Consider the following 14,230-nt stretch of genomic DNA (forward strand, 5'->3'; position numbering starts at 1 on the left):
TTTAAAGCCTTTTAAAATTGTCGGAGAAATAAAACCTCAGTTCTAAAACAGTCAAATGTCATGTCACAAAAGAGGACGTAGGATAGTCTATATTATACATTTATGCTTGTAGGCAGTTTTCAGAGGGACAAAGCTTTTGGCAGCATGATGCAGATGGCTTGACCTGTGTCTGGTTTGATGACTAGTATGAGTGTGTACACACAGTTGTTGGACACCACCCCTTCACACAGAGCTATTAAAGTCAGGGTGAAGTGTATGATTTCCTGCTGCCAAAGGTAGGATTACTTTTTAGTTTGTATTACAATCTTGCCCAAGTATATTTTTCCAATGATAGACATAGGCCATGTAATTGCGTCCCTTGGTTGGCCTTATTGGTACACGTTTAAGCAATGATAAGTTATTTTCCAATATCCTCTACTACAGTACCCTTTTTCTTTTATGAAACTGTTCATTTCATAGGCCAACCTCGCTAGTCGCCTCAAACTATTCCCCTGGACAAAGTAAGTAGTAGTATGAAAACATTTAAAACATATAGATAGTATTATAGATAGATAAGTAGATGTTTGTGTATAAGTTTTATCTGTTCACTTGCTGCAATGTTCTTTTACTTGTTCTAATTTAAATGTAACCACAAATGTAAAGGCCTTTTTGCTTTTAAGTGATATTGTTAATAATATAAACAGTACACTGTGGCTTTCAAGAATAGATGGCATGGCTTGAATTTTAAAGTAAATACAGAGAGAAAGAGGCCACAGAGAAGTGATAAACTGCTACTTCAATAAAATATTAATCATCATGGATGGAGACTGTCCTGTGCCCTGGCTCCAAACTTTCCCCAGACATCCAGGCAATGATACAGACACTCAAAATCAACACTCATGCCGGTGCAAAGGGTCTCGTTGGCCGCCTGCCAGTCAATCAGGGCCCAACTTTCCTAACTTGTCCCATTATTAAAATATTGTTTATGTTGGTTTTATTGCACCATAATAGCCATTAGAGTAGACCATAGTGTGTACAATAAATAAAACTGACCCAGTGTGATGAGTGATGTCACAGGGTTAGTCAGGGCCAGGAGTCGCGGGGAGGTTCAAGGGAGCCTGACCAAATCCGCTAGGGCAGCTGATTTGCAATAATTGACCACTATGCTATAATGAAGGCACTGTGGTCCAGTGGCCTTTCTGTGTGGAGTTTGCATGTTCCAAAAATAGTAACATAAAAGAATAACAAGAGAAACAGCTTTCTAAATTACTTCTTCTTCTGGTACTATAGTGTCATTGATTGGCTCCGCTGCCTCTGAACTTCAGGCCTAATTGATGGATTTTTATTAACAACTACATATATATTACCTTTTTAAGTAAGTATTAGAATCTGAATCAGCTTTATTGCCAAGGAGGTCTATACATAGCAGGTAGAAAAATATAAGAAAGATAAAGATAGAGCAAGAACTGCACATCAAGTAGTGATAAATATATGGTATGATATTTACAATAAGATGATAAGATGAAAATATAAAAGAATAATAAAGGATATGGACAAATAATAAACTATTAGTTACTAAATAACTAACTAACTAACGTATTATATATTGCATTGTATATAACATAAACCACAAGTTAAGTACTTACTTAATACATAATGTATTATTTACTTTTATATAAACTACACATGTAACTTATAATACTGTAATTTCTTTTAAAAGGTGGAAGATTGAAGAACATCTCTACCGTTGAGTATGACCATGACGTACATAGCATATACAGTCTATGATATTAAGACTGAATTGAATCACTGATCCAGAGTCAGTATCTATATTTTTAAGAATACAGCTCTTGTGCAGGCGAGCAGCTGTGACATCTGACTCCAGATCGGTGATATTTGAAGCCACGCCACCACGGTGCAAGCCTCGCGGTATTTACGCTACCCAGAATACCTAGGTATTCCTTTCTGCCTGAACCGACATGGTGGGTACATAGCTGATTCTTCTGAGAAAATATTCAAGCCGTTGTATCTGCTTGCATCCCTGTATACATGGTTATTCTTACATCATAGAATGTACATATGAAGTCTTTGAAACCTGTTCGTGTATATAATGTCGATATTGAGCGTCGATGTTTTGTGGATTTTGACAAAATTTGGTCAAACTGACTCGAGTGTAGCCGGTACGAGTAGCTATCAGGGGGCTAAAGCTAACGTTGTTGAACATGCTTGATTTAAGGAGGAGGTTTGCGCTGGTATTTTTTTATTTTCCGCACTAATGTAAACGGTTAGTATTCGCATCGTAAGTTAAATTAACATTGTGACTAATGGAAGTAAGTTACAACGGGACTTATAACGTGTTGTAGTGGTACAGAAGTATTAGTATTTAGCTAACGTTAATGGGCCCGAACGCTGCTTGTTTGCACAAATGGTGACATTAGAGTTAGCAGTCGTACCTCTAATTTAGTCATGCTTTAGCGTGTTTGGTAGCTTGGTAGCTAATGTTAAAATGTCTTGGTTTGTAAACTACAACTTTTAGTAGCAACAGCTAAGCTAGCTAACGTTACGTCGTCTTGAATTCGGTTTGTATGGCGAGCTAACAGCAGTGTGGGCTGATCAACATGGGGATTTGGCTAGCTTGAGTCATCGTAATGCCTTTTGAGTTTTTAGTTATATTTTTTGGCTTGACGACACTGACAACCAAAAGGTCTCCAGACTCTAATGCTTTATGTAATTTAGAAAATAGACAATAGTAACGTTAGGTATGGAGCGAGGCTAACCTGCATGCCAAGCAGTGGATGCTAAAGCAGGCATGCTGGAAAATTAGAACAGTACAGGTAGCATTCATGATCATGTTATGGTTAAAATCCATAAAAGTGCTGTTTCTCATTTGGGCAAAACATTTGAGATGTATTTGCTTTAACAAGGGTGATGCTAGAAGCATTAATTTGGGCACAGCTGAAGATTCAGACATTAACTTTCTTGGTGACAAAGTAATGTTTGCTAATGCTCCCCAACACTGTTTTCTTCTCAACAGCCTAAGGGAAAGAAGGCTAAGGGGAAGAAGGTGGCACCGGCCCCTTCTGTGGCCAAGAAACATGAGGCCAAAAAAGTAGTCAACCCCCTGTTCGAGAAGAGGCCAAAGAACTTTGGCATCGGTAAGTAGCCCTAGGTGGTGAATTGGGAGATCTGGGGATTTTAATGGTGCAGATGATGTAAACGAATATTTGCTATCTTAACAACACTGATGACAATTTTCCCACCAAGATCGCTGATGCACGGTAGACTGGAAAAACAAAATACTTTAGTTTGTGGTCAAATGCTAAATATTTGTCTTCTCCCACAGGCCAGGATATACAGCCCAAGCGTGATTTGACACGCTTTGTGAAATGGCCCCGTTACATCCGCCTGCAGAGGCAGCGCTCCATCCTCTACAAGCGTCTGAAGGTTCCCCCTGCAATCAACCAGTTCACTCAGGCTCTTGACCGCCAGACCGGTAAGCTTCGGAAGTTTATGGTACAAGGGTTGCACCTTGTTTTTTAGTTGGTGCTTTTTTTGAATGGCTGCCTGCAAAAGAAAGCTGTGGGGGTGTTTTTTTTTAAATGGTTAATGGATCCTTCAGAGTACCATAATATTTGCAAATGATGTGAAAGAATATTTGCTATCTGAATAGCCGTGCTGACATTCCACCAAGATCACTGATGCAGTAACTTGAAATACTGTTTACTTGTCATGCTGTAAAACAAAACCATGCAAGTTTACGTTAATTTGTAATGTACTGTCTTCCCCCTCTAGCCACACAGCTGTTCAAGCTGGCCCACAAGTACAGGCCAGAGACCAAGCAGGAGAAGAAACAGAGGCTGCTGGCCCGCGCTGAGCAGAAGGCAGCTGGAAAGGGAGATACTCCTACCAAGAGGCCCCCTGTCCTCCGTGCAGGTGAGCAGGAAAGAACTAAGATGGTGTAATTGATGGATAACAACTTAGTTCAATTCATTTGAGTTCCATTGAGAAATTATTTTAAAGTTAATTGTGCAGTCGTATCCAACTTGGCTTGAATGCAATGATGACTTGAATTTCTTCACCTGAAACATGCCCTGATGTTTTTTGAGCTTTTTAACCCTGAGCATTGGCCAAAATGACAAATTATGTTAGGGCAGGGTGTTTACTGATTAGAGGTTAATTAAAAATGTTCCCTTTCCTACAGGTGTGAACACTGTCACTTCTCTGGTTGAGAGCAAGAAGGCCCAGCTGGTGATCATTGCCCATGATGTGGATCCAATTGAGGTATGTGTCCGTCATTATTGTGGCAGCAGTGGAACTTGACACATTGGGTACAGTTCAATCTAGAAAGTGGTCACTGGCAATGATGTATGAATTTCTTCACCTGAATCCTCTATGTGGATCAAACACACGAGCTTTTTAACCCTGAGCAGAGACCATAAACCCAGAATACATGTTTTGACCACAACAGTTATTGTGGTCATCTCACTTTTTGGTAATTTTATTCTCTTAGATGAAGTTAAAAATGTGTTCCTAGTATACAAATATTAACTCCTGGGGGTTCCCCTGCTTTTATAGCTCGTCGTCTTCCTGCCAGCTCTTTGCCGCAAGATGGGTGTCCCATACTGTATCGTCAAGGGCAAGGCTAGACTGGGCAGACTGGTGCACAGAAAGACATGCACTTCAGTTGCCTTCACACAGACAAACCCGTAAGTATGCATACAGACTGAGCTGTGCTATGTCAAAGTGTTAGACGAAATAAGATTTTTGGCTTCTCGACTAGTAACGCAGCTGGATCTTCATACCTGGCTAAAACATTTTGGAATCTTACTCTAGTGTAGTAACCTGTCTCACATCAAGTTCACGTCTTGAAATACACTCTTCAAAATATTATTAGGGCATTTCTGCAGCAATTTCCAATAATTAAACTTTTAAACCAACATATCTACATTATCCTCTTTATAAAGTTGACATGGTTGATTTGAATCAGTAAGGTTTTGCAGCTCCATCTCTGAATGGTGTCAGCATTGTATTAACTAGATTTGTTCTTTCTCAGTGAGGATAAAGGTGCACTTGCCAAGCTTGTGGAAGCCATCAAGACCAACTACAACGACAGATATGAAGAGGTGAGCAGTAATTTCAGTCATGTCTCTGCATGAGTAAATTGCATATTCATATCAAAGAACAAGTTGCACCAATTTAACCATTTCCAATTAAACCTTGTTTTCCAGATCCGTCGTCACTGGGGAGGCGGCATCATGGGCCCAAAATCCACAGCCCGCATCTCCAAGCTGGAGAAGGCAAAGGCCAAGGAACTGGCAACCAAGCTTGGTTAAATTGTTTGGAATAAAATAAATTTATGTCCTAATAGAGTGAGACTGTTATTGTTACAACCAAATGTAGTGTTTTGGAACAAAGTTGCAACTGTAGATTTAACACTGTCAGAAATCAAAATGGCGTTTAACTGCAAGTGATGAAAATTACATTGCAGTACTCTGATGCATGTTCTGTAGGGTACAAGCGATAAGACTACAGTGACAGTTGATCTACTGATGGGTTATCTAAATTAGAAATGGTTGAGTTGGGATACAGGAGTGTGTGGTGTTTAATTTTACAAAGCAACTCATGGCAAAGGCAGCAGCACTTAATAGATTTAAACATTTGAAAGGAAATGTAACAAACTATTGAGATTGTTAACTTTAGAAATTAAAGTGTAGAAACCATTGACTTGAATCAATGCTGTGGATGACTAGAGTTGGTCTATTCAGTGAACTGAGAATCCATGAGTTTTACTGAATGTAGGTCTCCAGCTGTGAAACAGTTTCCCAGTTCAATGTCTTGTTCACTGTAGACCAACTCACATTTATAAGTGATCATTGCAATGCACACTTCTACAGGACGATTACGTATGAGAATATTTTTTTCTTGTTGCTTACTGGTGTTCCATAAACTGATGGGAACATGTAAAAGAAAAGAACGAGCCAAATTCTATTTTTTATTAATTACATTTCAGGAGAATAATCCACAGCTATTTACATATAGGCTGGAGCTAATAAAGTACATCCAGTAAATGAGAAGTTTGCGACATTTCAGTTCATTTGTATAATTATTTCATTGCATGTAACCAGATCACACTTAAATCTTCTTGACAAACTTGGCAAACCACATGTAGGAGGTAGCTGCACACAAACCATACCTAAAAGATTGGAAAAAAAAAAAAAAAGTTGTGAAATAAATAAATATATATATACACACAAGTTTTGGCAGCTTTAGACAGTCTGTCTCAGAAGTGTAGTTCATCCAGAAAGTTCCTACTTACCATGTCACTATGTACTGCATGTGTTCATTCCTCAACGTGACTCTAGTCTGTCCACCTATTGGTCCACCAGGAATGGTGCTGCCTGCGTGATACAATACACTTTAATTTACTTGTGCATCATAACCTTTTCTTTATGCTCACCTGTAGAATAATTATTAAGTGTATGAATCAGTCGTGTATTTAATGTGATATTCAATATGATGCAGTTGAGTCAGAGATCCTCTTACCAAAGTCGGCATCAATGAAGATGGGCTCAGCTCCAGTGACACTGGACATGGCCTCCAGGTCTCTGTAATGCCAGCGGTTTCTCTCCACATCATTGTTTGGTACAAAGGGTTTGCGAGTCTCTGTCAGCCTAACGACCCCAACCACCTCCACCTCACCTTCCACCTGCACAGAAGCGCTACATTTTGTAAAATCCGTCTGAATAAGTTACAAAGAAATAATGTAGGCATGACTGAAGGAGCTTAAGGTACTGATGTTTCCCTTCATATAAATGGTTTTGTGAGGTTTGTTGTAGCTGAGACATTACATGGTAAGGTTACCACACCTGAAGTCTTGTAAATCGTGTTGCATTGTGGGTAATTTTTTTACTGTCCAATGTGACTCTGACAATGCTATAAGAGTGTAATGCTAAAGCAGTGGAGTCCTCTTAAAAGAACATACTGATGTGTTACATCATCTGAGATACTAACCTGTCCCTTCGTCCTGGTCTCTGGTCGTATCTTCTGCCTTGGAACATATCCTCTGTTCACCAGGATTGTGATGCTGCAGATGAAGGCAGAGAAGATGTTAGTTGTAAGATGACCAAGAACTTAGTATTACACTACAGAGTTAACCCAGTGCCACAGCATTGTATCTGTTGTCTCACCCGAGGTCAGTGCAGTGAAATGGAGTGATGACATTTGCACCGGTCTCTCCGCTTGAAGCCAGCCTGCCTGCCTCTCTGGCCTCTTTCTCTGGGTCGACTGGGGAGCGGGGCAGAATATACAGCTCCTGTGAGTGGTCGTACTGTCCACGCACTCTCACCCTTCTGTACTCTAGGCTATTCAGCTCATGAGGACTAGGATCCAGGGAGAAAAATGACATGCACATTGATAGGTAACATAGACATAGATTTTAGGGGAGGGGGGCAAGGATGCAATGTTTTAGGCAGTTGTGGGAAAATGCTGTAAGGTAAGAATACTTTCAAAAATGTTAATAGAATATATTTATCAATTAACAAAATGCAAAGTGAATGAACAGAAGAACAATCTAAATCAAATCAATATTTGGTGTGACCACCAAACAGCATTCATTCTTCTAGGTACACTTGCACAAAGTCAGGAATTTTGTAGGCATATCATGTATATGATTACACAACTATACCAAACAGGTGCAAATGATAACCAATGAAATATATAGGTTGAAACCCAACCAGTAACTGAAACAGAAACAGAAGAAATTCTTCAATTTTGTTGCCACTTGCAATGAGTAAAAAGAGAAAAAGGTTATCTTCAACTTTTTTTATTTTGTAAGTGTATTTCTCTTGTGTCTATTAATATTTCCACAAGTATAACTTGTTTTTACACACACATAGGTGCTAATCTTAATAAAGAAATTAACTCTCTCTCTCTTTAGCACTTGGCATATTGGACATTTTCATTTAATTTGTCCTGACGGAGGGCCCAAGCAAAACCCGTTGCTCATTCCAACGTTAATAAAAGATCCTTGATTATATGCTCTTGTAGGTGGCTGGTACTGCCAACACATGTCTCATTTTTGTTCTTGTTTTCTGAAGGTATTTAGGTTTGAAGGTTTACAGGCAAAACACATGAATTACGCAGAAAAGAAAAGTGAACAAATCAATCAGTTTTACTGAATTGGCGTGTCACTGCCACTAGATTTCTTTAAAATAAAACTTGCATATTTCTATTTCTAAAATGCACCATCAGCTTCATAAAGCACGAAGGCATATAGCTGCATTTAGTGTATGACCTGTCTTTGTGACCTGCTGTTCAGTGCTAAGTGTGTGTAGGAGAATAAAAGTAAGTACATCTATCATGTACTTACTCGCGAGGAAGAGGAATGGGTTCCGCAGTAGTGAGTCTTTGCAGCTCACTAATCAGCTGCATTTTCCACTGACGTCGTTTCACCTTCACAGGAATAAAAGGGTTAGATTCCATCCAACAACAAAGACACATCAGCAGCATTATGTTTTAATGTGATAAGTAAATTAAAGCTGTACCTGCCAGGTACCAAGGCCAAAGGTGGTGGCAGGGATGAGCAGCAGGAACCATTTGAGGAAAGAGTCGTCTCCTTTCTCTACTCCGGTTGCAGTGGAGCTGGATTGTCGCCTGAAGGGAATGAACCAGCCTGGAAATTCACACACATTCACATAGAATATATGACTGTAACCACATACAGTTTTTGCTCATGAATATGACGAGAAGTGCAATGTAAGATTATTCACAAGAATAATTACATGACAAAGTTTAACCCTGATATTGAATTGAACTGTTCAGTTTGTAAGGCTCAGTCTACACACTAAGACATTAGTTTAATTTTTTTTTGTTTTTTATGTTCTTGACAATTAGGGCTGGGCGATATGGCCAAAACTATTATCATTTGATATTGATAATTATCACGATAAATGACCTCCTGAGTGAAAGTTGAAGAAACCAGACGGTTAATTGTTTTTTAGACTTTTTTAGCCAGTAAACACTTCACAAATCTGAGGTAGAACATTCAAAACGATAATGATTCAATCTTTTTTCAACTACTAGAAAAGAAAATTATATCGCAATAATTATTGTTATTGTTTGATTGCCCAGCCCTGTCAACAATGTTAACAAATCTAATAAAAATACCATGTAAAGTTTGTTATATTTTTGCGAAAATACAAACATGACCCAAAATTGATAACAAACTTAATGTATGCTTCCTTAAAGGAACTATTGAATCTTCTGTTAACAAAATGGTCTACTTTTTTAATATGTTTCTTAATTCTAAAAATAAAGTACAAAGTTGAAGCTGGAGTTCACATTGATGATTATGTTGATTATAGTAAACATATAAATATATATTTTTTCTTACCATCTGCACGTTTGAAGAGAGGCAGTCTAGACACGAGGAGAGTCCTCTTGATGTAAATGACATGCGTCTGCAATAACAGAAAATCAGCTGAAAATCTGCCATCACTGATAAATGACATTCACAAAACTCAAGTTTCTGTGGGATTTTACGCAGATTTGAAAAAATACACCATGTAACTAACCTGTTTCTTTAGTACCGTAAGCACCCTGGTGGAATAAGCCAACGCTGATTTGAGAGAAGCCATTCTGTATTAAAACATCAACGATAAGGAGGTAAGAAATGGATGAGAAAACAACTGACTACATAACAGCTACATAAGTTATCAGAAGGGGGGCTGCTTATGATGTTACTCTTTCCGGGTTCGTGACGCTCCGCCCCGTCATGTCTTACCCACGTGTGTACAGAAATGTGTTGATATTTTTCTATCACTAAGTTCCTGTTTTTATGAGGCTATTTTAGCTGGGTTAAAGGTTAATTTGTCGACATGGATCTCGCCTCAAAGGACGCGTACATTCAAAAGCTCACAAGTAAAGTCCTGCAACGAGACCAGGAGCCAAAGAAGAGACCGTTTGGTACGTAAAATTTAGCTTACTGTTTTAGCTAATTGACACCGCATTGTGGACAACGGCTTCCCCTTTTTCTGTGCTGGAATTTAAAATCATTTGTGTACTTTTATAGTTTATGTGTTAGTGTGAGAAAAGCTTCTAACACTGAATATGCTATTAAACCGCTGGGTTTTACTGCAGATGACCAAAGGAGGCGCTGCACTGTTTAAAAAGCTGGTTTACCTGAAGGGATGGATTCAAGACAAATATAAGAATTAAGTTAGGCAGTGGTGGAACAAGTACTCAGGTCGTTAAATCGTATTGGGCATTTATTAAGCAAGAACACCAAATAGTCTCCATTTCCCCCTTTTGAGATCAGATGATTTGCGGCTTTTTGATGTTTATTTTTGTAAATGAAATATCTTTTTACACTGAACCAGCAAAACAAGTCGGTATTGACTTTGTTGAAAATGTTTACTTTTACCACATACTTGTACAAACAGTGTCCCTACACTGTGTTTCTGGTGCTAATTAGAAACAGGTACAGACTGATCAAATGCGAAATCTGCTGCAAGTGTCTGTTGGACTAACATGTTACACTCATCTGTTATCAGGGAGCACCAAAGGATGCACCATCAAAAACTTCATGAACAAAATTATTATATGTTGGCCTTTTCTTCATCTTTTTCTGTTTTCTTAAATGCTCTGGTGTGTGCCCTTTCAGGCCTCAAAAACATTCAAATTATACAATCTGAGAGGGGGAAATCACTTAAAGATTGAACATCTTACAATTTATAGAAATGTAGCTTGTGATGAGGGGTTGCAAGGAGATTTTGCCTCATTTAGTGGCCACAGGAGAAAAAGGTGGGGAATTACTTGATTGATTTAAAATAAATCAATAGATTAATTGATAATCATAAAGGGGGGAAAATGTCACCAGTTTGACCGTTTTTAACAGATTGACTCAGACACCTCCAAATTACTAACTTCGTCACTTTGTGAGGGCAAGTGTCACCCACAAGATCAGCTATACTTGGCTTTTGTCTCTTAGAAAATGAGGAAATAAGATGACCATGTGCTTTTGGTGTTAGACAATCAGCAGATCTGCACTGACTTGTTTTTTCTTTAAATTCGATGGCATTGTCAAAGCTGTTTATGTTCATAAGGTAAAACCTGAATACTGAATTTTCAGTATGAAAATGATGTGAACAACATGATAATGGCCTTTACATACACCAGATCTCAACCCAGTTTCACACCTATAGAAGATTTTGGACCAACATGTAAGACACTGCTTCCCCCCACCATCTCTATAAGAACACATAATATAACAAGAACTTTCATTTTCAAATCTATTTATTGAGTCTGTGACTGCCTCTGATACGAGATATTTATCTGCTGTCCTCACGTCTGTCTTGATCTCAATGAGATTACCTTATTAAATAAAGGTTTCATACATAAATGAGGGAATATCTTGTGGAGGAATGGTGTTCATCACTCCAATACAGTTCCACAGACTTGGCAAGGAGCACGTGGTGACCTGACTCCATACTAAGACACTTAATGTTGGTTTTTCCTTTTAATTGGTACCCATCTGTGTGTGATCATTAACATCACATGTGTTGTGTTTGTCTGTGTGTAGCTTATTTCAAGGCTAAAGGTGACGCTGGCCCTCCAAAGAAGAAGAAAAAATGCAAAAAGAAGCATTTTAAAGAAAAGGGCACCAATGAGAACACCCCTACTCCTAAATCCCAACAAAAGCCTCCACCCTCTGCTGCAGCACAGAAAGGCCCAGCCACGGCAACAATAAATGGATCCAAAACCCAGAGCATCAAAGGATCTACAACACGGCCACCTAAAGGTACAGTAAGTGTATTCTCTCTTATCAACATGTCTGAGAGATGATTTAATTTTCATGTTTTCTCACTGTAGTGACACATTTCTTTTAGATCATTAGGTCTTTTCCTGTTACAAAAAACATTGTTTCCTATAGTTACATTTGATTTGATTTTTCCTCTCTTAAAGGAGCAAATGTTGAGTCCAACTTCTCCACAGTTGATGTACTACGCAAGAGACTACATGAAAAGATTGAGGAGTCCAGAGGGCAGGTATGCAGTAATTAGAGCAGATAATGAAAGAAAACCACATGGAGGATTATTTATGGTGTCTGTTAGTGACAATGGATCCCAACACTATCAGAATTATACTGAACCAGCAAAACAAGTCAGTATTGACTTTGCTGAAAATGTTTACTTCTACCACATACTTGTACAAAGTCTATATGCTCTGTTTCTGATGCTAATTAAAACATGTGCAGACTGGGAGTCAAATACAGTAAATAAATTGTTTTATGGTGATTAATCAAATTGTCAGTTCTTAGCTGTGACCAGGCTATAATTAATCTAGCTGCTTGCTCTAAAAGTCTTACTGTTCCTGTGCCAGTACAGGCCACAGATACAAAGGTTTGGTGTCTTGATGGCTGCATTATTTTGAGCTTAACTTGGTTGGTAAAGAAGATATTTGATACACCTCATATCCCAGACACTAAACCCAGTGGAGCGAGTTATGTGCCAGAGTTCAGTACAAAGTATGCGTTCCTGTGTTTGTTTCTTCCATAGTTTATGTTTAACACACACTGCACACTAGTTAAATACTTGGTAAGTGTCTGTTGGACCAACATGTTACACTCATCTGTCAAACATTATGTCAGAATTGTACTTAAGCACAGTACTTGAATAAATGTACTTTGTTAGATTCGACCGCCGGAATTAGGGAAGAGTAGTTGAGCTACAAAAAAAATTAAGAAATTAATCGATAGATTATTTGGGGCATGAACACCAAATAGTCTCCATTTCCAGCTTTTGAGATCAGTTGATTTGCTGCTTTTTGCTGTTTTTATTTTTGTAAATGAAATATCTTTTAGTTTGGCACTGCTTGTCCCAAATTATATGAATGATACTGAACCAGCTAAATGACCTCAGTATTGGCTTTGTTGAAAGTGTTTACTTCTAACACATACTAATACAAACAGAGTCCCTACACTGGTTTTCTGGTGCTAATTAGAATGCAGACTGGGAGATCACAATATCATCAAGTGTCTGCTGGACTAACATGTTATGCTTTTCTTTTTTCAGGTAACCCCAAAGGATGCATTGTCAGAGGCTGTCCAGGCAAAGCGAGCAAAACGAAAGCTGGAACGGGAGCGCAAGAAGAGGAAGAGGAAAGAGTTTCGGATGAAGGAACTGGCTGAAAAAAGTGGCCAAGAAGAGCAGCCAGAGATAAAACAGGAAGAAAAGGATGCTCCGGCTGTAAGCAAAAGAAATGAAGCTGCCATCATCTTCAACAAAGTGGAGACGGTGGAAGAGGGATACGTAGACAAAATTCAGAAAAAGAAGAACAAGAAAAAAAGCATTAAGGGCCAGATAACACCACTGACAGGAAAGAACTACAAGCAGCTGCTCAGTCGTGTGGAGGCTCGCAAAGCGAAGCTGGAACAGCTGAGGGAGAAAGACGAAGGGAAGGCCCGCGATTTGGAGACGAAGATGAAGTGGACCAACATGCTTTATAAGGCAGAGGGCCTCAAAATCAAAGATGATGAGGCACTGCTGCGCACCTCGTTGAAGAAGAAGGAGAAGCGGCACGTGCAGTTGAAGAAGAACTGGAACAAGCGTAGCGAGAACGTCATAGAGAAGATGCAGCAACGTCAGGACAAGAGAAGAAAGAACATCCAGAAACACAAGCAGGTCAAAGGAGAGAAGAAGAAGGAAAGGGCGCGTAAGAAAGGCAGAGTGCTGCCAGAGGACTTGAAAAAAGTTTAGAGGAAGTGTGTTATGGTGTTTTATGACACGAAAACATAGGTAATGTCTAAATAAAGAAAAAGTGGTCTCTTTTTATGGCAGTATGATTTATTTACATGAAGTCGCTACTGCTGCTGTGGGTATTGTACCTCCTGTGACGGAGTAATATTATGTATGTTACGGTCAATAAAATGTAATGAACATTTATTTTTGTTTATTAAAAACTAGACCAGTTTGTGGTCTAGTTTTAAATAAACATATTTAATAAATTTTCTACACAAGCAAAGTTAAATAAAACAAAGCAACAGACTTGGTGTCTACATTTTTGTCTGTACTGGTAGAAGTTAAGTTGCTGCCTGAAAGGTTGGAGATAATTTCAAAACTTTGCAAACTGATTTGAAAAATGTCCAACAGAAATATAAACTATGCACATAAGTTTTTTTTTCCAGTGGGCTAAAATAGGTCCTTCTTCATGGTCATACAATCTCTGTTAGTCAGCTGCTTTTCTTATTTGTTCA

General features: G+C 38.7%; 3 protein-coding genes and 4 non-coding genes across 7 annotated transcripts; 6 read left to right on the forward strand and 1 right to left on the reverse strand.

Moving 5' to 3' along the window:
- Nucleotides 1–2,983: 2,983 nt before the first annotated feature.
- On the forward strand, nucleotides 2,984–5,346 carry rpl7a (ribosomal protein L7a; the record flags this gene model as incomplete). The annotated part of the gene is made up of 7 exons (XM_038734521.1): nucleotides 2,984–3,134; nucleotides 3,323–3,472; nucleotides 3,772–3,912; nucleotides 4,181–4,260; nucleotides 4,555–4,685; nucleotides 5,033–5,102; nucleotides 5,208–5,346. Coding segments are annotated over 7 exons (828 nt in total), but the record flags the coding sequence as incomplete, so codon positions are not given.
- On the forward strand, nucleotides 3,182–3,255 carry LOC119915172. The gene has a single exon (XR_005446911.1). It is a non-coding gene; the product is annotated as a small nucleolar RNA SNORD24 (small nucleolar RNA).
- On the forward strand, nucleotides 3,613–3,682 carry LOC119915173. Its single transcript, XR_005446912.1, has one exon. It is a non-coding gene; the product is annotated as a small nucleolar RNA SNORD24 (small nucleolar RNA).
- Nucleotides 4,032–4,104, forward strand: LOC119915171. The gene has a single exon (XR_005446910.1). It is a non-coding gene; the product is annotated as a small nucleolar RNA SNORD36 (small nucleolar RNA).
- Nucleotides 4,335–4,410, forward strand: LOC119915170. The gene has a single exon (XR_005446909.1). It is a non-coding gene; the product is annotated as a small nucleolar RNA SNORD36 (small nucleolar RNA).
- Nucleotides 5,347–5,958: 612 nt separating the features above from the next.
- LOC119914411 (surfeit locus protein 1) lies at nucleotides 5,959–9,710 on the reverse strand. Its single transcript, XM_038733716.1, has 9 exons — nucleotides 9,552–9,710; nucleotides 9,371–9,437; nucleotides 8,523–8,650; nucleotides 8,348–8,430; nucleotides 7,167–7,358; nucleotides 6,991–7,063; nucleotides 6,523–6,685; nucleotides 6,296–6,377; nucleotides 5,959–6,172 (listed from the first exon to the last, which is right to left on the reverse strand). Exons 1-9 carry the CDS (start codon nucleotides 9,612–9,614, stop codon nucleotides 6,112–6,114), a joined length of 912 nt encoding a protein of 303 aa, XP_038589644.1. The 5' UTR covers nucleotides 9,615–9,710; the 3' UTR covers nucleotides 5,959–6,111.
- Nucleotides 9,711–9,731: 21 nt separating this feature from the next.
- Nucleotides 9,732–14,021, forward strand: surf6 (surfeit 6). The gene is made up of 4 exons (XM_038733715.1): nucleotides 9,732–9,942; nucleotides 11,558–11,776; nucleotides 11,941–12,023; nucleotides 13,050–14,021. The coding sequence occupies exons 1-4, from the start codon at nucleotides 9,855–9,857 to the stop codon at nucleotides 13,731–13,733; spliced, it is 1,074 nt and encodes a 357-aa protein (XP_038589643.1). The 5' UTR covers nucleotides 9,732–9,854; the 3' UTR covers nucleotides 13,734–14,021.
- The last annotated feature ends 209 nt before the right edge of the window (nucleotides 14,022–14,230 follow it).

Source organism: Micropterus salmoides, unplaced genomic scaffold (genome assembly GCF_014851395.1).
Source record: "Micropterus salmoides isolate LMB-PRFRI ecotype aquatic unplaced genomic scaffold, ASM1485139v1 Ms_hic_scaffold_20, whole genome shotgun sequence".
In the NCBI taxonomy this organism is placed as follows: domain Eukaryota; kingdom Metazoa; phylum Chordata; class Actinopteri; order Centrarchiformes; family Centrarchidae; genus Micropterus; species Micropterus salmoides.

Excerpts from the sequence above, each read along its gene's own strand:
- LOC119914411 (XM_038733716.1), bottom strand. The coding sequence starts at position 9,614 with ATGGCTTCTCTCAAATCAGCGTTGGCTTATTCCACCAGGGTGCTTACG. Across the intron at positions 8,651-9,370 it reads TCTCTTCAAACGTGCAGATG|GCTGGTTCATTCCCTTCAGG; the intron begins GTAAGAAAAAAT and ends GTGAATTTCCAG. Across the intron at positions 6,686-6,990 it reads AGACCAGGACGAAGGGACAG|GTGGAAGGTGAGGTGGAGGT; the intron begins GTTAGTATCTCA and ends GCTTCTGTGCAG.
- surf6 (XM_038733715.1), top strand. The coding sequence starts at position 9,855 with ATGGATCTCGCCTCAAAGGACGCGTACATTCAAAAGCTCACAAGTAAA. Across the intron at positions 11,777-11,940 it reads TACAACACGGCCACCTAAAG|GAGCAAATGTTGAGTCCAAC; the intron begins GTACAGTAAGTG and ends CCTCTCTTAAAG. Across the intron at positions 12,024-13,049 it reads TTGAGGAGTCCAGAGGGCAG|GTAACCCCAAAGGATGCATT; the intron begins GTATGCAGTAAT and ends TTCTTTTTTCAG.